Below are 25,775 nucleotides of genomic sequence, written 5' to 3' on the forward strand. Positions count from 1 at the left end.
TAGATCAGTACCTACATTAGAGCGAAATAAAGATTAACATTTTTTTTTGTTACAGTTATCTTGTCGATGATTCTCGACAATCAGAATGGTTTTGGATTGTGCAGCGCGGGGGAACCTGGCGTAAGTATTTCCACTCTTTTATTTTTCTTATCGTTGAAAGTAAACTGGTTAGAAACCAGAATTTTCTAATACACCTTACTTAAGAATTACCTGGCCGCCCTTCATTTTAGATACATAAATGCAAGTGATTGAAAAAAACAAACATTAAAAATGTTCAATTTAATGAAAACGTCGCAGGACGTTACAGTAATGAAAAAAATAATTTTGTTTAAAAATTAGAATGTTTGTTCCAATGTAAGGGTTTCATTGCACGATTGCAATTCATAGGCGAAATCGATAGCAAAATATTATTGGCTATAAAAATTTGATAACTAGTTTGCAGAAACTTGATAAACTTGTTTAATCATTTCTCGTGTCAATGTGGTAATTTTATATTATATAATCAATGATTTTTTTTGCATAATAAAGCAAAAATTTGCTATTTAATGTGATAAAATGTATTCGAAAACTTGTTTTATAGTATTTGGATTTCGACAATCTTCCGGAGACCAATTTCTCATGTCAAGGGAAGGTGATCGGAGGATATTACGCGGACGTCGAAGCAGGTTGCCAGATGTTCCATGTTTGTACTATTGGTCAAAAAGGTAACTCCATAAATTATCCTAATTCAAAATTGATTGAATTGATTAAGATTTCGAAACTTTAGGAATAGATGTTAATATACTATCAAATGTCTCTAATTTTCTAACATAATTTTCATTTTAGGTAAAATAACAGTAATTAACTATTTTTTCTCTAAACTAATTAGCACATTTCTATCCTGAAATTTAAGAACATTAACACAAAATACTATTATTTCTTAAAAAAAAATTTGTAATATTTTACATCATTCACTAGGCACTTTGGTGTAGGTCAGTAACATTCACAGACGACCCTGGCATTCTCTCAAGATTTATCGAACGATTATCTAGAATATTGACTGGTGTCTGAAGTCAGAAAATACACTCCACTGGAGAGCTTTCAATCGATAGAAAGACAGATCTTTGAATCAGTTGACGATCACTTTCAAGCGACCAAATTGTTCTCGATAAACCACTCTTTAGTTTATAGTAATGTGTCATACATGACAATATACATGTCCTTTAGTTCTATCTGATAAAAAGTGACACTAAAAGTCAATAAGTAGATTTCTATTATTTTTGAGGTGATATACAGATAAAAATAGAGTCTCTAACAATGTAGAATGTCAATTCTAGGTCCGCCCTATTGGATCCACCATTTTTTAATTTTTATGTAATTAGAGTCACTAAATCCAAGCAGTCACCCCCCAAGGACTAAATTTGAAGTTGGATTACGTTTTTCTCTTTGGAAGACAACCTACCATATGGCAGTCTTTGCATTCGAATTATTTTTTTGTGTAACTTTAAATCAGATAATAAATTTTAATTTAAAATTAATATATTATTTATCATATTATATCTATGGTACGTTTTACAAAGGTTTATTAATTTCACTATGCTCAGCACATTTTATATATGGTGTAAAATATATCTTTTGGCACATTTTAAAACCGACACTTTTGCTTTTCGCAGTATATATCTAATCATTAATTTTTTTTTAAAGAAATATCTTAATTTTACTAATGTACATCGAATTGCTTGGCATGAAAAGAACTTTCCGAATAACGATGTCTCCTTTATTCTGAGACTTGGTTGCAGATGAAATAATGGATATAAAGTTCCTTTGTCTAAATGGCACCGTATTCGACCAGGAGACCAGAGTCTGCGAAAGAGTCGATGAGGTTGACTGCAGCAAGAGCGAAAAATTCTACAACCTAAATTTGGAACTTTATGGAAACAGCGCTGTGACCCTCAGGCACGTATAAATTTCTCAATAATAATAAGAATTCCTTCTATGGGTAAATAATCAATTTCCGAAATACATCCCCGGTACTCCTAATACGAAATAACGCCACCGCTCATTCTCCTTTTTGCAGGGTTGAATACCTATCATTTAGCATACCAATTGGTTTTCATAACGGTTTTACTCGAGCCATATAAAAAACGCATTCACGTATAAATTATATGCGCTTTTAGTTCCCCAAGGCGTTAATGGTATTTACCTTATACACCCGCATGATTCTTATCAGATATTTACTAACAAATATCCTGCCACTAATTTATTCGATAAATAAATTGGCTCTTCGAGATTAACGGCACCAGTATCTCTATAGTGCATTCCTCGAGTCTGTATTAATAATTAATTATGGCCACTTGGAAGCTCATATTTCTTACTCAGTTTCAAGAAGATTATTTATTAATAAATGCTTCTGCATCGGATGATAACTTTCTGTATCAATTTATTAAGAAAAGATATCTTATGCTTTTTCATTTTTAATTAAGAAAATCAGAACAAAATAAGATATCATTAATTTTATCCCTATAAAGCACAAGATATTTTTTAACTTTAGGAAAAAATTAAGAATTATTTTTTTGTGATTAAACAGCCTGCATGAAGGAGAAGATGACGATCTACCACCAGAATCCTTAGAAGAACATCAGCTTCGAACATCTTCAGCAAGACCAATTAGTACCACCACAACAACCTCAAAACCTAGTCAATCTTCAACGACACCTTCTAGCACCAATTATCAACACTCAACTGGATACCCTCAAGTCTATCAACCTCAGTCAGCGTTTCCATCCGTACAATCGAATCCTCCCAAGTCTATTTATGATGATAAAAATGGAGGATATCATCATCAATATATTTACCATAATGACGAACGAAATGATAATCAAGCGACGTCGTATCAACTTTTTAGTAATCAAGGTGTTAGTTCAACTACACCTACTCCTCACGTGCATCAAGTCAGATATAGTTCAACTCCAAGTCGTCAAATCATTCACAATGAACCATCCACTGTTACTCCCTTATTCCATACATCATCGACTATTCAAACTTTGCTAAATAACAATGCCAATGGTCCTTCTATAATTAATCCAATCTTCCACAATCATGGAATTGGCAGCACTACCGAACATTATTCTGTGCACAATAATAATCCTAGGGAAACATCAGAGTATCAAGACAATGATGAAGAACAAGATGAACGGGACGAACATGATGACGAGCATGTTGAGCATATTGAACACGAGGAAAGAAGGAGACTTGAACCTTTACAGTCAACGAATAAAGGAAAAGTGAGTTTGTAACGAAGTGTTTCGTTAAATCAAGAATTCCCCTGGAAATTAAAATGAATATTGAAATAAGGTGTATAGCGAGGGATAAGGTTTTGTGAGGCAAGTGGTTGTCTTTCTTTCTTCTCACATAGGTTTGTCTCGTTTCCCTTTTCTTTCGTTCAACGTTCTGAAAATGAGACTCTTGTCAAGTCTTATTAGAAGTGATTACGCGCATGATTAATCGGCGTCTAGAGTCACGTGGTCAACGTCCCTTCCAGTTTTCCATTTAGGTGCTGACCAGTTGGGGTGACAAGGATGGACGTATCTGGATTTCTGGTCTACAGAAGATGGATGGAGTATTTTTGAGAAAAGCGTGCCTGGTTCCGGAAAGTGAGATTTCTTAGACTTTACTTGTTGGTTTGTAATTGTGTTGTGAGTTTATTTGGGATTTATCTCTTGTTGGCGATTTCTCATCGGCGGCGTTTCCGAACATCGTTGGCGCCAAGCTGTCTACCGAAGGTTCGTTACATTTAAATCCACGGCGTCGTTTCGAATGATTTTCGCATCATATTTGTTCTTGACGGGATTCCCCCTTAGATTGTGTTTTCTTAAAGGTTTTATGAGAATATTTAAGTATAGGGAAAGATGCGTAATTGATAATAATTTTTAGCGATTTTAAATATTATTTCGTTATCTGAGTTTCCATGTAAACTGCCGCCAAAATCGTCAAAGGAAAAGGATGGAACGATGGTATTCTGTTTCTTTATTATCGTTTTTTTAAATGAATCCATTTGTCTTCTTTGTTAATTGTTTTTTGTTGAGTTTATTAGTTGTTTTATTGGAGTGAGTGTATTGAATCGTTAAAAGATTCCATCATTATAAGCTAAAATTACTAATGACTGTTAAAAATTAATCAAATTTCATATTTTTTTTAGGTTTCCAAGTTGTCGATATCACCAGTTCCTCAGCAGGATCAATCGCGATTAGTGATTCAAGCAAAGGCAAACAGTCAAACATCTCAACTTCACAGAATATCAGTAAATTTCCTACCGACGCAATCGTCTATCCAAACAACTTCGAGAACATTCTATCCTACCTCTAGAACATCTTCGAAGCCTCAAAAGACGTCGAGTCAGCGAATAATGCAGCAACACATTCACGTGACACCTCTACCAATAATACCAAATTTAAATCCTCGTCAAGTAACTATTAATTTATCACCGCCAGATATTCAAAAAATCGTACAAAATCCACCACCTTTATTGCCATCTCAATCGAGAGTGATTGTAACCGCAAAGGCGAGTGTCAGTGATGAATCTGGTCGTCCACTTAATGCAAGTGAACTAATAACTCTTCCACTACCAACAATTCCCTCTAGTTACGATGACTACAAAGAAGGCGACGAATCCTTCGATCCATTTTATCGAGACGTACCAAAGATTCACAGTAATCAAAGAATCGTTGTTAGCAGTAGATCATCGAGATCTCCAAATAGGAAAATTATTTTTCATCGACGCAAACGCGATGCATCAGAAAATAATAGCCAACACGTCCAGAAATTTAGTCAAGTCAAACCGAACGATACGGAAGTCTCTTCAATCGTAAGAAATTTAAGAAAGTTAAAAAACATATTTTTTGCTACTGATTTTGACGATTCCGATGAACCAAATTACTTCAATTCCGAAGAAATTCCTACAAACTTTGATTTGAAAAATGATAACACGGATTATTTGAATGATAATGTCAAATTAGCAACGAAAAATTCTGTTGGAATAGAATTTACCGAAAGAGATAATAGAAAAATTAATGAAGATTCTCGAAACGGAGAGAACGGAAAGACGAAAACTACAAAGCTCTCTACGATAATAAATCCTGTAGTTAATACAAAGAATCGAGAAACTGAATACGTTGACAGCAATCATCGAAAAGATAAAATAAATTTAGAAACTACTGCTTCTGATGTAAAAAATTCTGAGAATCATAAAAATCAGAAAAACTTTACCAATGATCGTTTAAAAAGTATTAAACCTTCAGGAGTTATTGAAATTGCTGCTGATGAACCCAAGACACTGGAGATTGAATATTACGATGAGGAGGAACATTCTAACAAAAATCAAGAAGAGAAAAGTATAAAAACCAGTGACATTAAAAACACTACAGAAGAGCTGGATGTTGAGGAATATGTTTACGATCCCGATGAATTATATTTCGAAGAATTTTATACAACTACCAAAAATACAAAACTTGAAACAACTACTACAAATAATCCGAAAATTGTATCAACTACGACTCCAAAAACTGAATTAACTTCTAAATATCCAACCAATATTACTACTAAAAATTCAAAAATTAATTCAACTACCACTAAGCCTTCAAAAGATGAAACAACTACACCTTCCCTGAAATTCGATTCTAGTAATAATTCTTCAAATAAAAAAATGCAAGATTCATCAATTATTTCAAATTACACTAAAGGAAAGGAAATATTGGATTTAAAACCAATTTCTGGACTTGATATTGCGAAAAACGGATCTGATGTAAATATTTCTAAATCAGACAAAGATGAAAGTAAATCTGAAAATTTAAACAAAACCAAAGATACTGTTTCACCAAATTCTGCACTGAAGAAAGAATCCGAAGAATTACTAGAGACAAAATCATCGTCGAATCGTAAAAAATCTAAATCTTCAGAAAGCACACAAAATTCAGAAGAGAAATTTATAAAATCCAAAAGACCTCATTATTCCGAAGAACAAGATGAAGAAGAAGAAATTGACGTATCAAATAAACCAAGACGTAAAAATAAATACATTTCAGATCCTGATTATTTAGAAGATGAAGATTACGATGATTATGAGGAAGAGCGTAGATTAGAACGACGAAAACAAAATAGCAAACGGAGAAAAACACATTCCCAAAGCAGAAGCCGATTAAGGGATTACGATGATGATGATAACTTTTCACGATCAAGAAGTTCTTCAAGTCGGCGACCTTCTTCGCGAGGCAGAAAGACTGATATTAATAGAGACAGAGGAAAATCCTATCAGAATATTAGAAGAAGAAAAAAACCCATTTCAGTTGAATCTGATTCAGAAGAATTAGAATATCCAAGCGAAGATTATAACTCAGAGGAATTGAAAAGTACATCTGTAGATGACGATTGGTATGAAGATGAGCTTGAACGAAAAAGAAACCAAAAGAACAAAGGTCGAAGAAATAAGGGTTTACGGTACGATGATCCCCCTCGAAGATCCAGCAGTCGCAGAAGAAATCAAAGCAGAAAATTTAGAGATGAAGATATAGATTATGATTCTCAAGAGGCATCCACTTTATCCAGTGGTGAGGATGATGATTCTTGGTATTATCCAACATCAAAGGAGTTACCCGATGATTCACGGAAGGAAGATGATTACACAGAAGACTCCAGGAGTCTTGATGATGTGACAACATCTGCAGAAGATCTTACAACGGAGACTTCTACCGAGGAGGAAACTCCTTCCGTTGAAGAAATAACAACTTCCATTCTAGAGGAAACATCATCTGCTAAAAATGATATTAAAGATGACATAACTACTAAAGAAGTAACAAAAGATGAAAAACCTTCTATTAAAGATACGAGTATTCAACCAGATGTTTTTGAAGTGACTGAAAAGGAATTATTTGAGACAGATCCAGAAGAAGGAAAGACTGAAGGAGTGCTAAAATTTACAGACGAATTGCCACAAGATGAACGATTGGATGCAACAACCGAAGTGACTATTGAAAATCCAATGAAAGATCATAGTCCAATAAAAGACATGCAAGATTATGTCGATGACAATTATGAGCCGAACAATTATAAAGGTACAAAGAAAAATAAAGACATATCCGCAGGACGAAATTCAACTCAAGTACAGCAAAATAAGGATCTTGAGTTAGGAACTAAGGATACAAATTCGAGAACAGGAGAGCAGAATGACAAAAATTTAGAAGAAACAAAGGTTGAAGTACAGGAAACGACTACTCAAGCTATATCCACTACATCGAGATCAACAAGAAGAGGTACACGACCCACAACAAAAGCAACAGCTCGAACAACTCCACCGAAATTATTCAAACCTTTAACTGGTAAACGAAATTATCTCTACATTCCACCCACGACAACTCCACTTCCTGTTGTCATCAAACGAAGAATTTCCCTCGTCCATCCTCGACCTGCAAAACCTCCAAAATCCTACAATGAACTTGCTCCAAAACCAGTCATCAGAAAGAAGCTCTTGGAAGCAAGAAAGTCCGTCATTGAAGTCACACTAACTTCCACAACATCAGAATACGAAAAAGAAATTAATCTCGAACCCTTAGCGACTTCTGAAGTTTCAAAATCCGAAATAGTAACGGAAGACAATTTGTCAACTACGTCGGAAGCAGTTCTTCCCCAAAAGGAAATTGAAGATAATTTAGAGTCACAAAAGGAGGATAACTCAGAAAACGACAACTCGGAAATAATTCCTTTTGACACTGACGATAAAATAGATGTGGAGAATAAAATAAAAAAGGAAAGAATCGAAAATGAAGAAAAGATAACAAATGACGAGCATGAAGATGAAAAAACGGAGACGGAAAAACAAAACTTGAAAGAAATCGACGAATCGGAAAGAAATGACACTACACCTTTAGTAGAAAATCAAACAAACTATCCGTATTTACTTTCAAGATTATCTACTACTCCTTCGACAAAAACAAAAAATGAAGATGCTACAAAGAGGCCTGAAGAAATGAAGAAAATTACGAATTCTCCACTTCACGATACAGATACTCCAGTAACTACTACAACTTCAAAATCACTTGAATCAAAATCAACTCCATCTTCCAATTTTGAACCAAAATCCGAATCCACAAAACCCGAAGTAACTCTCCTTCGAACACCGACAATACAAAAAACCTCCAAAAGAACAACAAAAAAGGAACCACCAAATTTAGGTGGATCTTATCAAGGATTTAATTGTCTTGGAAAGGAAATGTATCGTTTCTATGGGGACAAAAGAGATTGTAGATTATTTCACTATTGTTCACCAGGATTCACGTCGACGCAGGTCCTTGACTTCAAATTTGTTTGTGAGCAAGGAACTCATTTTGACGAGTCAACTCAAAGTTGTAGGCACAACTATAAAAATTCCGAGTGCACTGTGAGAATTTTCTGGTGACTCTTTTAGTCGATAGACATTTTCAATTTATTATTCCCCCAATGAAAATGACAAATCGGTAAACAAGGATTGCATTAAAAAGTATTGGAAAATTCCTTTTTGATAAATATACTAATTCCTTAGGAGGCTCTTAACAGGATAAAATTTGTAAAATCCGTTCAATACTTTTTAATGTAAGTTTTCTGGCCGAGAAATATTTTTCTAAACTTGTAAATCCCATAAAATATCTTAGTTGTAATAACACGAAAAAAAAGAGAAGAAGTTATTGAGGATTTTTAGATAAGATATATTTATATATTTTTTATTTTATGGCTTCGTTTTTAACGGCCTTTTCGTTTCCTAAGCTTTGCCATAATTTTCATTTGTTTCTACACGGATTCAAATTAACTTGACAGTGAATGTGAATCCGTGTAGATGATCAGTATTTTTTTTCCTAGATCAGCTCAACGAGTCGTATCGACTTAAGAAACTTTGTCATTTCTAAAAGCTGGATAGACTTTATTTAATAAATGTTCTATCTCTAAAGATAGCATTCAAAGATACGATCTTTAATTTTAAAAAAATCACATACGATACAAAACTGCGAAGATCGTACAGTATTTTGTACAATGGATAAGATGATAAAAAAAATAATGCTCAAATGCGAGATTAAATTATGTTAACACATATTTTCGTCCATCGATGTGAAGAGAGAGTTAATTATAAGAAAGCGACCAGATCGTTCTAAAAGTCAGACTGCTATGCATATATTAAGAAATTTTATATATCTGGGAAAAATTAATATACATATTTTTTTAATTGTAGGAAATTAATAATTTTCTATAAACTGGTTTTACAACGCAAAGTGCTTTCAAAGCAAAGGAAAACAAGTTTTCACGAAAATAGAGGAATAACTTTCTGAATAATAATTTCAACTATCTTCTGAAATTCAATTATTTTTAACGATTTTTATATTTTTTCGAAAATTTAATTTTATCTTTGTTAATTCATTTTTTGATTCAACTTAAAAGATTATTATTAATTCTTTGCATCTAAAGTCTAGATAATTTAGTACCAGTTAAGGTTCGTCTTATATTGCTCAAATGCACAATCGATACGAACGTAATTTTTACTTGGTATTATTTATAATAGTTTTTTTTTTAAAGCGCTTCTGTAACTGCTGAAATATTTTCATATATTTAAATCAGCAGTAAATAAATTCAATGTTAGTCACGTAAAATTAATGTACAGAATATAAAATTATTCGAATTGATTAATTCAGTTAATTATTTGAATAAGTTTTGGAATTTATCTTAATTTTATTAATTGGTATTCAATTTTTAGGACTATTAATTTAATCGATCTTTACACATCAAATGCCGTCAATGTGCAATTTTATTCCTAAAATCCAATTTTTCTTTTTTAATAATTGTAAAAGAAAGTTATAGACAAATTTTTTTTTTTAAATATATAATTTAATTATATTATAAAAAAATAATAAATAATTTATTTTTTTTGTAAATTTTGTAGAATAATTATAACAAATTGGCTATAATTATATTATTTATCAATACGAAAATGTTAACTTTCATTATACTTTTCGTGACATGTACAGGTAAAATATTTTTGCGAAAAAACTCCAAATAAGTAAATTGCAAACAGTTTCACATAGGTATTTTGTATATTTGTAAATTTCATCAATTTTATAATTGATACCTCACTTTTCGATTGTTATTATCGATAAATGAAAAAATAATAGTGTCATAAATTATTATTGTGACATTCGACTGTCATTAAACGTCCATTAGATTTTTTAGGTTTATAATCTTATAGAAATATGTAATATTGTGAAAATGTGTAAATATTGTCTTTCGTGATTTCCAAATTTTCTATATTAAAAATTTTTTGAAAATAAAACTATTTTTATTTTCCCAATAAAAAAAATTGATTCAAAGCACAAGAAAAATTCAAATATTTGCAAATATAAAATAAAAATTAAATTAGAACTAATAAATGATTTTTTAGGTTTTTAATTTGAAGATATTAATTATAAGTTAAATTCAACAAGAAATTGGTAAAAAAAATCATTAAAAACTAAAATTTTTACCTGTTTTAAAGAAACCAATTTTTTTCTTCACTTTAAACGTTTTATGTTCATTTCTTTGTGGAAATCTTCTAATGTTTGTTCCCATCGTTCTTCAAAATAAATACCAAGAAGAAATTTAGAATTCTTTCCTGTATTTATGGCCCATGGTAAATAATAGTCTGTGTACAATTTTCTTTGCCTAGAATTAAATTAAAATAATTTATTTTTTTATTCAGTTTTTAATTTTTATTAAACGAATCAAACAAACAATCACAAAATTGCGCCGAAATCTTTCTGTCGATTGTTTGTTCAGCCATTTATAATTTCGGACAAATTAAAATTTAAACAAATTAAAATTCGGTGAATTGGAATTTCTGTCATTTAAATATTCGGACAAATTAAAATTCGGTTAATTGTAATTTCAGTCATTTTAAAAATTCGATGAAATAAATTTTAAGCTACATTTCCTGTTATTATTACATATTTAAGTGAATTCACCTTGGATAAAGTCTAGCTGCTCCGAAAATTGCTCCGTTTATACACATTGGAAATTGTAATTGCAAAGCTTCTACCCATTTAACAGTAACTTCGCCAAGCATAGTAGTTGGCATTAAAAGCATGGCATGAAAAATATCATGAACCTCGCGATATCTTTGCATAACGTACGATAATTCAAAATCATCTACAAATCGAACAGATTGTCTGGCATCTGGAGAAACATTCTGCAAAAAAAAAAAAAATTTCCAGTCAATTTTTTAAATTCTATCAAATTAAAAAAAATACACAAAATATGAAAGAAAAATTCTTACATTAACTTCCAAAAAAGAAGAGTAAGTTTTCCCTACAGTTCCATCGGAGAGATTTTTAAGAGCCAATAAATCAACAGTAGATGAATGAATTCTTGGCCTTTGATCAAGAATCCGTTGTCCTTCATGTGTATTTTGCATTTGTTTCCAACAATAAATTAATGCTTTTTCACCGGTCGTTTCGCCATGACAGGCAATCATATCGCCTCGATATGGATTCGTTATGGAAATAAAAGCAGAACCTGCTGCTAGTAATGTTCGTTGAAAAGACGTTAAAGGCACGTGATTTTTTGCGAAATCATCCTTATATGCTTCTCGACTGTAAAATCGTCGGACAACGAAACTGCCTGAAACCGAAACAAGGAAAAATAACATTGAAGCAAAAAAAAAACCAATTGAACAAAATCTATTAATAATAATAATCAAAATTTATTAATAATTCCATTTTTGTACAAGCGTAGAAAGTATTTTTTTCCCACTAACAAAAATTTATTGTACAATATTTTACATAGATAATTAATTAATTTACAATTAATTAATAAGCTTCGAAGTGATTTGGTGATTTCAGCCATTTTTTATATGGCACATCATTCTGGTAGTATCATTTTTTTTTTTTTTTTTTTTGCTTTGGTACATGTAGCAAATACTTATTCATACTCGAACCAATATCATTCCATTTCATTCAAACAATTAAAGATTTCAATCACAGAATTTAACGCAGCATAATTAATAATAGAATCGAATAACGAATAATAATGATGATAATTTAATTAAATAACCATAACAATTTTTATCTACACTTCTTCTTCGAAATCTTTTTAATTCGTATTCTTAATATAATATATATACAATTCTGCCTAAAACGAAAAATATATAGAATTGAAATTACAAAACAATAAAATAATTTTTGTCTCTTGATACGAAAATAACTATTAATCGTCGTCCTAGTTAAATAAAATAAAAATTTCAGGCAGTTTTGCATTTTATAATTAATTTAATTTTTATTTTATTTAATTATGCATTTATAGAGGCACTATAAAGTTCAAAATAAGTAAAAAAAAAAAAAAACTACTGATGTATTTAATACTCAATTCTTAAAATTAATTCAATGAAACACTGACGTTATTTTATTATAATTATAATTATAATACTAATGTTTCTCAGATCAGAGTTTCATTTGAAATTTTTGGAAAACAAAAAATATTTTTATAAGAAATATAATTAAATAATACTTAAAATTAATATACACAAATTTGTATGTGATGCGCTCGGAAGAAAGGGAACAAACGAATTTCGCTTTGATTAAAAGTTCTTCTTTTTTTCACTTTCTTCAGAACGCATCACATATTATTTTATATTACTATATTTATATATAATATTTACATCGCAGTATTTAATGCTCATATTGTTATGTCTTTTAAAATAAATGGAGATAAATATGGCATCTGATTCTACACTTCTATGTGTTGGAAACTTCATTGTTTGGATAATATAGATTCAACAAAAGTAAGTATATTTGGTTAGAATATCAAATTTGAAAAAATTATTTTGTCATGGAAAATATGGAATTAAGAAGAAAAAAGTGATTTTTCTTCATTTGTCAAAGGAATAAAAAGTTGAGTAAAAGTTTTAAAGTTAGAATGATTAGTATAAACGAGGTAGGTTTCTGAAATATTTCGAAGAAAGACTAGAAAAGAATAGACTATTGAATGAGGAAGAATGAAAAACTTATTTGGTTTGAGGAGGAATTAGTTAAGAAGAAACAATAAAAGATTAAAATATTCACTAAACAATAAATTTAAATTAACTTTCAATTTTGTATTTAATTGAAAGTAAATTAAAATTTAGTTTGAATTTCACTACTTATATAAAATTTTTAATTTTTAATTTTCAATTAAAAATTAATTACAAAAATTAAAGATGTTGCAAATTAAAAGTTCAATAAAATTTTTCTATTTAGTAAAACAGGCAGGAGCAATAAAATTATTTTCCTATGATATATAATGAAAGGAATTTCTTCCTAGATTTGAATGACATCTACTCTCTTACGTCATTCAGTTATTTGCACATAGTTTAATCACATATTCAATCTTCTAATAATTAATTGTTAGTAATTTAATCTTTCTCAAGATATCTATGAACAGTTAAAAATATTTCAATTAAAAATACAATTTGGCAATTCAAAATACTGTGATTTACTATAGTGCCTCTTAAATGAAGAAACATTTTGAGCAAAACAAAAAAGCTATCAATATTGTATTTTCACTTTTTAAACTGTACAATTTGACTTTATAAAAGCTTTCTTTATACAGCGCGATAGAATTCTTTCGGAAAATTGATGCCTTCTCAAACGAGAAGGATTCTTAGGGATCAAACAATTTCTCCCTTTGAGTCGGTTTCTTCTTTCAAGGGAGAATATTTTGCTTCAGCGGGTTCAACTTTTCTTCGGAAAGTAACCCATGTGTAAATTAAACTACCTATTACACTTAAATTCAATCCTAAAAAGTTGATTAATGAGAAAATATAATCTCCGCCTATTATCATACCGACATAGGTAACACAAATATTTTTTAAACATCCAACAATTGTGGTTGTTAATGCTGAATTATAAATCATGCAAAGAATCACACTATATGAAAGTACGAAGCCCATAATACACGATAGGAAAAATTGAATAATGAAGAGTGGATCACTCCAGTATTTGAACCTAAGTACTTCTTCGAGATCCCTTGTCCACCAAACGACAATGATCGCTGGCAATATCATAAATAGAGAATTGTAGTACATAAGGCCATATTTTCCTAGTTCTTTGGAATCCAATTTTTTCTTTGTGTATACGCCGTTGGCAGCGGTGAAAAAGTCGTTTAAGAGAATAAAGATGTATCCCTCCAAATTGAATGCAAGATCATTGGAAGCAGCCACCAGAGCACCCAAAACCATGGTATAAACACTAACCTGAAGGTAGTGTTTTCAATGTAATAAAATATTTCATAAAAGTTGAAATTTGCGGGACGCATTAATTTCTCAAAAAAATCATTAGTTCAAATTTTTTAACAATTTTATTAGAAAGGCACAAAAAAAATCATGTTCTGAGCTCGAGGTGAGCTACTTTATTTTTTTTTGGGATCGCTGAAACCGAATTTAAAGTCAGGTAAAATTTTATTAAGTAAAAATTCTATTTAAAAAGAAATTCTGTTAGACGATAATTGGAAAAATGAAAATTTGATTGAAAAATAATTATAAAATTTTTTAAACGGAAAATTCTAATCATCTTTATGTCGTCAAAACATGACGACACCCAGATAATAATATTTAAACAGTTGTATGAATATTTTTCCGTTTATGTTAATTATCATAAACTGTCGCTCGAATGCAACACAAACTGTAACCAAAAGAAAAATTCTATTTTTACAAATATATATTAATTAATATAAATTAAAGTAATAATAATAAAAAATATAAAATCATAATTTCAATTTTATAATTATTATTATTATTTTAAATTATAGTTAATTTTTGATTAAATTTTTTAAAATATTTAAATAGATTTAATGGTTTTTAAAATTTCATAATTTTCAACAAATAATTTCAGTAATTTTAGTTTCGTGCTTTAACAATTTTCGTTGCAACTTATCGCGATTTAAAATCCGCTCGTCGTATAATCGCAAAAATTATTAAACTTTTATGTTGTTTCTCTTATCACCGACCTATTTCACATTGTATATTTCAAACAATGTGCATTATATTATGTTCCAATTTTAGATTAAAGTTCAATGTAAGTACAAAATAAATGAATCGCAATTTAAATTGCAATTTAAATTTACTTTAATTAAAAAAAAGACGTTGTTACGGTCAAAATTTTACGGCCGTATCATTTACAATAGTGCCCTTTATGTTCTTAATTGCAATCTTTTGGTTTTTTTTATGTAACTGAGCATATATTTTAATATATCGAATATTAAATAATATATTGATCGTTTTAAAAAAAATCTAGTTTTAATATATGTGAAACTCGATGATTTCCTGAGTTCATTAACTATAATATAATGTTAAATATTGTATTTAATGACTTTAGTTGATAATCGTGAGACTATAGATTTAAAGACAATATTGAAATTCATTATTAAAAAAAAATCAACTGATAAGCTTATTGTTTTTGTTACTTAATTTAAAAGAAAGTTCAATTTTATATCGAGAAAAATATTAGAAATAAATTTTATTTAAATACAATTTTAATAATAAAAAATTTTGAGAAACCTGACTTTTTTGCATTATTTATTGTTCTATATAAGAACATAAATAATATTTTTCAATTTATTTTAAAAAATTTTATATTATATTATCACCCAATTTTGAATTATTTATCATTATTATATTAAGCTTTCAATTATTCTAAACTCGATTATGATGAAGAGAATTGTCAAAAATTTTGAAAAAAGGTAAAATTTATTAAAAAACATGAGTTTTAGGGGTACTGCAATTTGAAATTTGAATTTTTTTTTTTGAACACTGAACATTGAAGACGTTCTAAATGGAAGTAGTACCTGGACGAGCTTTCCAGCTTTGACACCAAGGATATAATATTCAGCGATCATCGTCATTAGAATGCTGAATCTCCTGAGTGCTGTAAACATTGGAAGACTTATCTGCTTTGTTCCACCAAGTCCAAAAACCATATTTCCTATGAAGATGATTGGTAGTGGCCAAATTTTCGTTAATGTATCAGCTTGTAGGTTAGGAAAGTTGACGTATTTGAGTTTTTTACAAATGAAGAGAACAATTATTGTCGTTAACATTTGTCCAATACCGAGGAATTGATATGATGGAAAATCAAAGCTTGTTAACACTGTTTTATTCACCACGGTTATTAAAAACGATGAAATCCCATAAAATAATGCGGAAGCTACACGAGCAAATACAGAGGGTTGTTGTTTTGCTGTCGGCTTCATATTTTTTGCCCACAAAGTATCAAGTATCAACAAAATATATATATATATATTTTTTTTAATTTAAAATTATTTAAATGGTCTAGATAAAATAAAAATGCAACCAAAAGTACACCAAAAGTAACGTACACGGAGATAACCTTATCATCCTCATTTGTTTCTTGTCGTTAAAGTTGTGATGCTCTTCCAGACGTTTTATCTATTTGTCTAAATTAGTATTGATGATCGATGTATAGGAAATTGAGATAATCAATTGTTTCGTAACATTGAACTTGAAATGAAAAAAATTTGATAAAAATTTGAAAAACAGATACAATAACGTGTCACTTATGCTATGAGCCGGCGCCACTTTTGTGCCACTTTGACAAAACTTCATCAGGGACACGAAACAAATAGAAGTGATTTAAGGCCAACGCAAAATGAGCCATGACACCTTACCTTAAGGCCTAAGCACAACATCAACAATTTGAGTGGCTCTGACAAATATTCCATTTCCGAATATTGTTGGAGCCAATCAAATTCAGTGATTCAGTAATTTTAACCAATCAAAATAGAGTCTCTTATAGCAAATATGTCTATGAAAAAAATATAACCTCTTTTTAAACAGCTGATATCGCAATGAATTTTATATAATTCACGTGTTATTTTGTAAATAATTTTTAATATTTACCGAATTGCGTATATTATGTTTGGATTAGGAAAAGGTCCAATTTATCTTGCTGTAATTTTGGGATTTGTTAACGGTTACTTTTGGTGGAAACCATTATTCGAAGGAAAACACTTAAAAAAAGATTTACCAAAACAAGAACTTGACAACACTTCTGTATCTCAAAATGTAATATATTTTAAATTCATAAAAAATAATACATTATTAATTTAATATAATAATTTATTGTAGGGATAAAGCTGCTAAGCAACGTAAGTTTGCTCGTTACAGTCTTATAACTTTCTTCGGATCAGGGTTTATAACGCTATGTATTTTTTATAAGTAAGTAATTTTTATAAAAAAGTAAAAACACTCTCTCTATCTTAGAATCTCTTTACAGATATGAATATCTTCCTGCAATAAGAAAATGGAAAAGAAATCGTCATGTGAGTCAAGCTGAGGAACTTTTACAAATACAACAAAAGAATGAAGAAGAACATAGAAGTTAATTTACGATGTAAGTTGATAAAAGAAAATTTCTAAAATTTAACTTCCGTTTGATAATAGGTATAGAGTAAATGTGAATAAAATATTATTTTTAGCTTATATTTAGACATATAATAGATTCATGGTACACGTATGTCCACTAAGTTAACCTAATAAATTTTTCATAACAAAAATTTTTCAATTATTCTTCATATTTATTCTTTAAATTTTCCTCCGTAGTAGGGAACATGTTGAAGAACTGTTTTCCAATCTATAATCCATAATGCTGCCAGTCCGGAAGCTGCACCGTACGTCATAAGTGTAGGTGTCCTAAAATAATAAATTTTTAATTATTTTTAAAAAATTTTAATTAAACTTTCATCCTTTGAAACACGCACATTTTTCAATGCGTTGCGAAAAACGTATTCTCTCATTATCGTTAAAAACTTAAGTAAAAAAAACAAAACAACTTCGAATTTTAATAGTCTAGCAATTATATAACCTCTCCACTTTAACAAATCGTTAATTTGTAAATATGAAATACAATTTTAATTAAATTTTTTTTTTGTTTTAAAATTAACAAATAATACAGGCTTTTTGAAATAAAACTAAATTTATTATATAAATATCAGAAATAAAAAACTAAATTTATTGATCTTACCATTTAACAGCTAGTTCAACGTGTTTCTTTCCTAATTTCATTTTCGTTTAAAGTCTTCTTGAAAACGGAAATAATAAATTTGTGTAGTCTTTGAATACTAAATTAGAATATAATGTTGAACTATTTATTTAATTATTTCTAAAAAATTAGTGTCAAACTTTAACAAAGTTGAAGGTTACAAATTTTACTAGCAGACGACAAATAATTTTTCTACTACAGCGCCACTGCTGTCATTTTGTTGAACTTCATTGACAGTTTTGAAAATGAAAGTTTGTTTATTGTTTACTTCCTGTTGTTTTTTATTTTACAAACGTAAATTAATTACTCAACAATGTAAATTGTTGAGTAAACAATTGAGAAATTGTTTATAATTAATTAAATTATATAAAACCCAATGTTGTTAAAGTGAGAGGATTTAATAGTAATTTTCTGTTCTAGTTTATAGGTTATGTTATTAAATACAAATTTTTAAAATATTTTTTTTAATAACAAATTATATTTTAAGATATTAAATTCGGCATTTGGTAATAATTTACATATGCATTTTTTTTTTTTTTTTTGAGAAAAATATGTAAACGTTTTTAAATGAGTAAACAAAACAAATTTTTATTTATATATAAATAATGTAATTTTTCTTAACAATTGCTAAATTGACATAATAATTTAAAGGAACTTCTGTGTTTTTGCAGTTGTACACAATACATTGCGCTTGCGTTATATTATCGACAAAAGCAAGAAGCGGTGACAGGTTTTCGAACGAAAGAAGAATGAGGCAATGTTTGTTGAAACGGGAGCGGAGCAACTCCGCGTCCCTTACATTAATTTACAATCGAGAAATTATTTCATTAAAAAAAAAAGTAATTATAACAGAAAAAAATAAAACAGTGTGCCTTAAAAATGCAAAATTCGTAACAGTGTGAAATCCGTCGATCCGCCAGATAAACGACCTTGCGGACGACAGGAGTTTAATTTTTTTTTTTTTATTTATTTATTATTATTGGTGAGCAATAAAATTGAAACTGGTTGTGATATTTAAAAAGTTTCAGTGATAAATCGTATTGTAAAAGAAAGCTGTCAACAAGAAAAAACCCCCGTAAATATGGCCAATTTACCTGGAAGTTCAACAACCGCTCTTCCAAAACCTCCAACAATGTTGGAGCAATTGCTCGAAGAAATCAATTTTCAAAGGACAAAAGAAATGCGTCAACTACTCAAGGATGGTAAGTTTTAATCTGCGTGTTGGGATTTCCCCTTTGGGAGGGGTTTTGAAATCTGGCAAAAGTTCATCAACAAATGTCAATATAGTATAGTTGTCGATAATTGACAATTTACTTTAATCAATTTCTGTTTTCTTTTGTTTTATTTATTATAAACAATGCTGTCTTTTACTATTGTTTACAACGTTATTATTATTTGATCAATAAAATCACACAAAACACACACAATTCAACAAAAATTAACGAGATTGTATGCCGCAAAAAATTTGCGTCAAATAAAACTTTTTTTTTTTAAATATTAGAAAGTAACATTTTTTTATACAGTGATACCAATCTTTTAAAGAAAAATATTTAAATTGTAATTAAAAAATTCTTTTTTAAATATTACTAATAATTTAATAACAAATTTACGGTTTTTTTTTAGTATGGAGTATAAAAAAAATGATTTACACAACTGAAATGAGTCATAATTACAAATTTTTCTTTACTTTACTTGATTAAAAAATATATTATTAAATATTTGCTAAATTAAAAATAAAGAAAATACAAGATAATAATTTTGTGTAATTTTATTTCGATGTGCAAAAGTGTCTATTCTAGAGGGTAAATTATTGAAATTTGTGTAATACACAAGTTGACAGTATAATTATTATGTAAATTAATTGCTGTGTCTTTGGTATATATATGTATTAATAACCAAGGTTGACGATGGAAAAGGAAAATTTAAACTCAATTTAAATATATTTCTTTTTTTTAATCTTATATTTATTTTATTTTACAGATTCGGGATTTGTGATGTTACAAGGCACTACATATTGGACGGATCTTTTTGTTCGGCATTTTCTTTTTCAAGCTGAGCACACAATTGACGGTGATGATCTTCTATTTTTTGTGAGGAAAAAACATGTTAAGACATCATCGAGATATTTACCAAAATTTGAGACAGAAGTGAATGTTTTTCGAAAAGACAGCAAAAAATTGCCAATCGGTGATCCTGATATTGATTGGGAGGAAACTGTTTATCTTAATTTGGTTGTTCATCAGTTTGATTACACACTAACACTCGCTACATGTACACGTACGAGCCCAAAGGAATTACAAGTAAATGCAATAATATTCTCCTTTCTTTGTATGAAGAAAGTCTAATCTTAAACCGCGATATTATTTTTTCTTTCTTATTTTACGTCTATCGCTTTTGTTTACCTCATATCTCACTTTAGAGGAACTTTATTTTTCTTGACTCATTATTGCAATATATATCATATTATATATTTTTGGAATGATTTTTTCTTTTTTAACTTTTTTAAAAATTATTTCTATTTTTCACTTACAAAATTAAAAATTCAAGAGGTTTTTTTTAACTTAAAAATTTTAATTTATTTGGAATAGTTTTAATTGAATGTTATTTGTTTGAATCAAGGTATTGCGAAGGCATTCGCAAAAAGTTTACGCGAGTCCCAGTCGTCGACGTATGGACGCAAAAGGCGATCTTGAGGAGATGACGTATCCACACATCTGCTTTATGGTAGATAACTTTGACGAAGTCTTCTGTGATATACTAGTCAGGGATGGCGAAATGGTGTGCGTTGAATTAGTCGCCTCCGATAGAAATGGTGCTATTCAAGGAGTAATATTCCTCGGATCCATCAGATACGATGCATTGAAAAAAGTTTACGATGCAAGGGTAATTCTTTTTGTTCTCCCAAATAAATATTAATTTTTATAATCAAATTTTATAAAATAAAATTCTTTTTTAGTCGAGCCTCAGCAGCAAAGTGGCACAACGAATGACGTTCGGTCTCTTTTCGGGCGCAACTTCTCAACGAGTCGAATTTGTCCGTATGAAAGGACCCCAAGGTATTATATTTTTCAAAATTTGTTTAAATTTTCTATTTAATTAGATTTAAAAGTCTTTTTTATACTTTCATTATTTCTTTTTTTTCATAAAGGAAAAGGCCACGCAGAAATGGCAGTAACGAAACCAAAGGGATCAGGTGCCGAGACACCGACATCGGAGCCTGGATATTGTGCAACTGATCTTTGGGACGCAGACTGGGAGGATGCGGAGGATTTATTTATGTATCGTCATCAGCGAAGACTCTCAGATCCGAGTGCAAATTTAAATAATTTTGTTCGTGGTGGTTGGCGAACAAAACCTGATTCAGCGGCGACAAAAGCGAGATCTGAAAATGAGGGATTGGACTCGATGGCAAATGGACTCAGTGAAATTGAAGCCGGAGACGTTCGTGACGGTAACTAAAAGCTGGTTATTAATTATTTGCTCTTTTCAAAAATATTCTTTCAAAAAATAAATAAATTGTTCAAATTTCTCAAAGAGCAAAATTAATTACCTCTTGGAAAATTTAATTTTTTTAAACGTTTGTCATTGTCTCTTTATCTCTTTCTCTCTCTCTTTTTCTTTTTTTTCAATTTAATTTTCATCGGGAAATTATAAGTTGCAAGGAGGAAAAAAAACGAGTCGATGACGTTCGTTTATCGTCACTATACACTTTTTATCTCTAACTTCACTTTGTTTCACACCTTTTTACGAAACTATTATTGCATGTGCGTTTTTTAAGTGTTGTGCACAATATTATATATCTAGATATAATATATTCCTATAATAATGACAAAATACACAGGCTCTCTGCTCTCGCTGTTCATTTGTAAAACAATATTTAATTAATTTATAATAAAATTCATTCACATTAAAATTAGTTTTAAATTAAAATTTCAAATATTAGTTTTCTAATGAACAGTTTCAGAGCACCATGATATACATCCATGGTTTTTCTTCTTGTTTGAGTAAATTTATTTTTCGAACGCCCCTGTGAATATTCTTTATATTTTTTAAAATAACAAAAAATAATTAAATGTATATAAAAAATCATTTTCGTTATTTGAAAATAATTATTTATTTTAAAAATAAATTTCATGTAAAATTGATTATAAATATATATTTTCCTTATAATATTAATTTCATTGTAATATAAATTTCATTATAATTTAAAATTCATTATAATGTAAAATTCATTGTATTATAAAAATGTAATTATATAATATAAATTCATTGCAATACCAAAGTTCATTTGTAACATAAAACACATTAATTCATATTAAGAATTCACAGAGGCTTTCGAGAATTGTATTTCCGGTTGCAAATTGACACTTTTAGAGACGTTTAAACGTGTGAGGAGTTCAAGTTTTGTTGCACTTTTTATATAGTTATTTAAATATGATAAAAACACTAGTGTTTTATAAAGTCGTGTTGGGTATGTAAAATATAAAAAAGAAAAGCGCGAGAATTCTTAATAGAGAGCGGAAAGAAGTGCACCGTTTTGAATACACGCGAGAAGAACCACCACTATCACACACGAAAAAAAAAAAGTCCGTCCTTTTTGGAGAACACATGTCTTTAATAATAATTATTGGCATGTCATTTTTCCGGCTGTTTCCTTTGTAGCTGATGATGGACAGAATTGCAGTTGGGGCGGCCGGGGCTTATCATCGTCATCATCATCATCATCAACACCTCACTCACCAGGAAATCGCAGAAGTCCCAATTCACGACGCAGAAAATCGCCACTTCTTTCAAGCCGGCATTCTGGTCGGAAGCAAAGGAATTCAAGGGATCGATCCGGGAAGGAGTGCCAGAGTTCACCAAATCACAAGAAGACCTACCGCGACACTCGCGGTGAGTGTGTCCTCGCGAAAACAAAAAAAAATAATAATAATCTCACTTGGGTTCGTTGAGACTCGCTGGAATCATTTATGTTTTTATATTCATAATCGGTTTAGTTTGCTTAAATAGCAATACGAACAGTCCAAAGTATTTTTTAAAACATGGATGTGTATTAATTTTTGATTTGATTTTTTTTTATCTCAATAATTCCTACTTTTTACGCATTTTTCCAATTAACCAATGACTAACAATTTATAACAAAGCTTTATTTTAATCTTTTTTTAACTATTTTAACAATAAAATCAAATGAATGAATAATATAACTTTTTTTTTTATATAATGAGTCTCAGTGAACCTTATTGGAGAACGTGACGAAACAAATGAGAAAAAAAAATGTAATTAACAACCGGCAAACGTTCAGCAAATAAAAATGTAGAATTTGTCTCATGGATTTCGCGATACAGGAATCAAGAATCATCAGCAAACAATAGAGGTTGGAAGTGAGCTTCTTGTAACCACTGGAGCATCACTAACTGAAGACAATGTGAGACAAAAACTCGACGCTGGAGCAATTCTTGTTGATGGCAAAGAAGAATTACCACTCGACTACGATGATAATTTGCGGAATCATCAACAACGTCCATTTCTCGATGAACGGATGTCATTCGAGGAACAAGAAGAAGAAGAGGAGGAGCATCAAAATAAAATTTTACCACCAAAACTTGATGGAAGAAGATTGAATCTTGATGTTATTCGTGGCTATGGTAGTGATAGTGACGATGCATTTATTAAAAAAAAGAATCATAATAAAAGCGAAAACGAATTTAATGGAGCCAAAGATAAAAATGCAAATGCAAAATTAATGCGATCGCAAAGTTGTACACATAGACAAAGTGCAACACTACCGAGACCTCGACGACGACGAGCTTTTTCAGGAAGTTTCGCCGAGAATCCTTTACCTCCACATCGCGTCACTACTGATGGTACAGCAATCTACTATTGGTGCGAGCTCCCGCGCCGCCCCGGCTCTCAGGGTAAATTCTTCCCCGCATAAAAACCTCTTTAATCAGCATCCTTATATATATATATATATACAAAATAATAATAATTTATAAACCGCGCATCTCGCTGATTATCATACCCTAGACTTCAGAATCAGATATGCTAAATTCATCAAAAATATCGAACAAATTGGATTATTTAATGTATCTTTTGTCAATGAAAGCTTTTTTTCCTCGGAAAATTTCCGCTGATAAAAAAAATATATAATCAGAAATATGAATCATAACAATAGATTAGTAAGAAAAAAAAGAATTCAAGAATTACTAATTTTAAGAAAAATTGTTTGAAAGTGGATTTTGAATTTTGATTATGCATTTGTAACAAAAATGGAAGAACGTTAAAATTACTATAATTTTTATAGGCATAATTTTAAAAATTATATTTTTGTATTTAAAAAAATATTTTTTTGAAAATTTTTTTTTTCTAAAATATATATTGCAATTGATATTTTTAATGGTAAGAAGAAATTACCATGTTTATTGAAATTGAAACAATAAGATTCAATAAAAAAATTTTACAAGCTTTCATTAACAACAAAAAAATAAAATTGATTTCATTTGCTTCATGTTGTGTTGATAGTGAGAAAAAAAGTCTTAAACACATTATGAAGTTGCTTTTCATGTTACTTTATTAATGGCTCGTGTGTATTTATACATTCATTAGTAACTTTATGTGTATTTAATTATTCAACTTAATGGGCTTTAAATTTTTAGAGTTGTTTTGATTAATTGTTTTTGCATCGATCCAATCGGAAGAAAAAACTTTTTTTAAAAAAAAAAAGACTGTAAATTAAATTTCTTCACAGAGCTTAATTTCGCATTTTTTTTATACTATAATGTATATTTGATATTTGCTTTCTATTTTTTTAAGCTTTTATAAAATCATATTTAAATTATGTTGTTTTATGAAAAAAAAACATTCTGAATAAATTGGATTTTCAATTTGTATTCTGAAGGCTTTGCAAAGATATTGCAATATGTGTGTTTTTTTAATGGAGTTTTTGTATTTAATTACTTTCTGACAGAATTGGACGACGGAGCCTATAATCCACTCTGGACGATGCGAGGTTTCACTCAGACTTTTCACTTCTGGAAGGAAACAAAACGAGCCCAGTCCGTCCCTCTCAATGCATTTCTAACATATATTACTCTTCCTTGGTGGAGCATAGCTAAAGGTGAGATAAATTTTTGCATTTTAATTAATTGAAATTTTTTTTTTAATCTGACATACAATTTTTAAATTAATAATTAGAATTAACAAAACAAAAATTCAATATATTTTTAAAAAATTAAATTAATTATTTAATTAAATTTAATATTTTCTAATCATGGCATTTTGAAATTTATTTTCCAGATATTCTTGACCATCGAGATGGACCCATTTTGACATTTTAGCCATAACTATGATGGAATCACTGTTCTTTTTTTATTCCTTTGTACATTCGCTTTACGAACATACAACAAAGACGTAATGTACAAACAAAAATTAAAAATAAATTATGTACTATTTACAAATATTTGCTCCACCTTGTCAAATTATTTTTAAATCTCATTACAATGGTAAAAGTAATGTCAACAAATTTTTATATTAGTCTTTTACTAAATTATTTAATTATTTATTAAATTTTTAAATTATATTAAGTTTTTTGATGTTTAATCGTTTATGCTGAATATTTTTTAATAATTATAACAATTAAGATATAATCAGTGAATAATTATTTATTAAGACTTTAATTATTTACTAAGAATAATTAATTATTAGCTATTAATTTAATTAATA

The 25,775-nt window shown here is 29.4% G+C and overlaps 4 protein-coding genes across 10 annotated transcripts in view; 2 read left to right on the forward strand and 2 right to left on the reverse strand.

Moving 5' to 3' along the window:
• LOC127288355 (uncharacterized) overlaps positions 1 to 10,265 on the forward strand; it is a 49,026-nt gene extending 38,761 nt beyond the window's left edge. The window contains exons 3-7 of the mRNA XM_051315762.1: positions 56 to 120; positions 581 to 704; positions 1,779 to 1,935; positions 2,567 to 3,263; positions 4,178 to 10,265. Of these exons, the coding sequence (XP_051171719.1) occupies positions 56 to 120; positions 581 to 704; positions 1,779 to 1,935; positions 2,567 to 3,263; positions 4,178 to 8,425 (5,291 nt within the window). The 3' untranslated portion in view covers positions 8,426 to 10,265. The remainder of the gene's footprint in view (positions 1 to 55; positions 121 to 580; positions 705 to 1,778; positions 1,936 to 2,566; positions 3,264 to 4,177) is intronic.
• Positions 10,266 to 10,418: 153 nt separating this feature from the next.
• Positions 10,419 to 16,645, reverse strand: LOC127288477 (UDP-sugar transporter UST74c-like). Of its 2 annotated transcripts, XM_051315961.1 has the most exons (4): positions 15,939 to 16,645; positions 11,300 to 11,643; positions 10,989 to 11,212; positions 10,419 to 10,689 (listed from the first exon to the last, which is right to left on the reverse strand). In XM_051315961.1, exons 1-4 carry the CDS (start codon positions 16,243 to 16,245, stop codon positions 10,539 to 10,541), a joined length of 1,026 nt encoding a protein of 341 aa, XP_051171918.1. In that variant the 5' UTR covers positions 16,246 to 16,645; the 3' UTR covers positions 10,419 to 10,538. The 2 variants fall into 2 exon arrangements, with proteins under 2 accessions (XP_051171918.1, XP_051171913.1); XM_051315956.1 differs by lacking the exons at positions 10,419 to 10,689; positions 10,989 to 11,212; positions 11,300 to 11,643 and adding an exon at positions 11,706 to 14,251 and having other exon boundaries at positions 15,841 to 16,643.
• Positions 16,646 to 16,822: 177 nt separating this feature from the next.
• LOC127288405 (uncharacterized protein KIAA0930 homolog) lies at positions 16,823 to 25,512 on the forward strand. 6 transcript variants are annotated; one of them, XM_051315823.1, is made up of 12 exons: positions 16,823 to 17,077; positions 17,141 to 17,230; positions 17,289 to 17,405; positions 18,725 to 19,255; positions 20,034 to 20,353; positions 20,673 to 20,936; positions 21,010 to 21,109; positions 21,202 to 21,504; positions 22,716 to 22,946; positions 23,399 to 23,968; positions 25,021 to 25,170; positions 25,350 to 25,512. In XM_051315823.1, exons 4-12 carry the CDS (start codon positions 19,135 to 19,137, stop codon positions 25,388 to 25,390), a joined length of 2,100 nt encoding a protein of 699 aa, XP_051171780.1. In that variant the 5' UTR covers positions 16,823 to 17,077; positions 17,141 to 17,230; positions 17,289 to 17,405; positions 18,725 to 19,134; the 3' UTR covers positions 25,391 to 25,512. The 6 variants fall into 6 exon arrangements, with proteins under 6 accessions (XP_051171780.1, XP_051171812.1, XP_051171820.1 ...); XM_051315855.1 differs by lacking the exon at positions 22,716 to 22,946; XM_051315863.1 differs by lacking the exons at positions 22,716 to 22,946; positions 23,399 to 23,968 and having other exon boundaries at positions 16,825 to 17,077.
• On the reverse strand, positions 17,481 to 18,234 carry LOC127288508 (cytochrome b-c1 complex subunit 10). The gene is made up of 2 exons (XM_051315994.1): positions 18,036 to 18,234; positions 17,481 to 17,704 (listed from the first exon to the last, which is right to left on the reverse strand). Exons 1-2 carry the CDS (start codon positions 18,074 to 18,076, stop codon positions 17,590 to 17,592), a joined length of 156 nt encoding a protein of 51 aa, XP_051171951.1. The 5' UTR covers positions 18,077 to 18,234; the 3' UTR covers positions 17,481 to 17,589.
• Positions 25,513 to 25,775: the final 263 nt, after the last annotated feature.

Source organism: Leptopilina boulardi, unplaced genomic scaffold (assembly GCF_019393585.1).
Source record: "Leptopilina boulardi isolate dan_hultmark-lab unplaced genomic scaffold, ZJU_Lbou_2.1 LbouV2_123, whole genome shotgun sequence".
NCBI lineage: Eukaryota > Metazoa > Arthropoda > Insecta > Hymenoptera > Figitidae > Leptopilina > Leptopilina boulardi.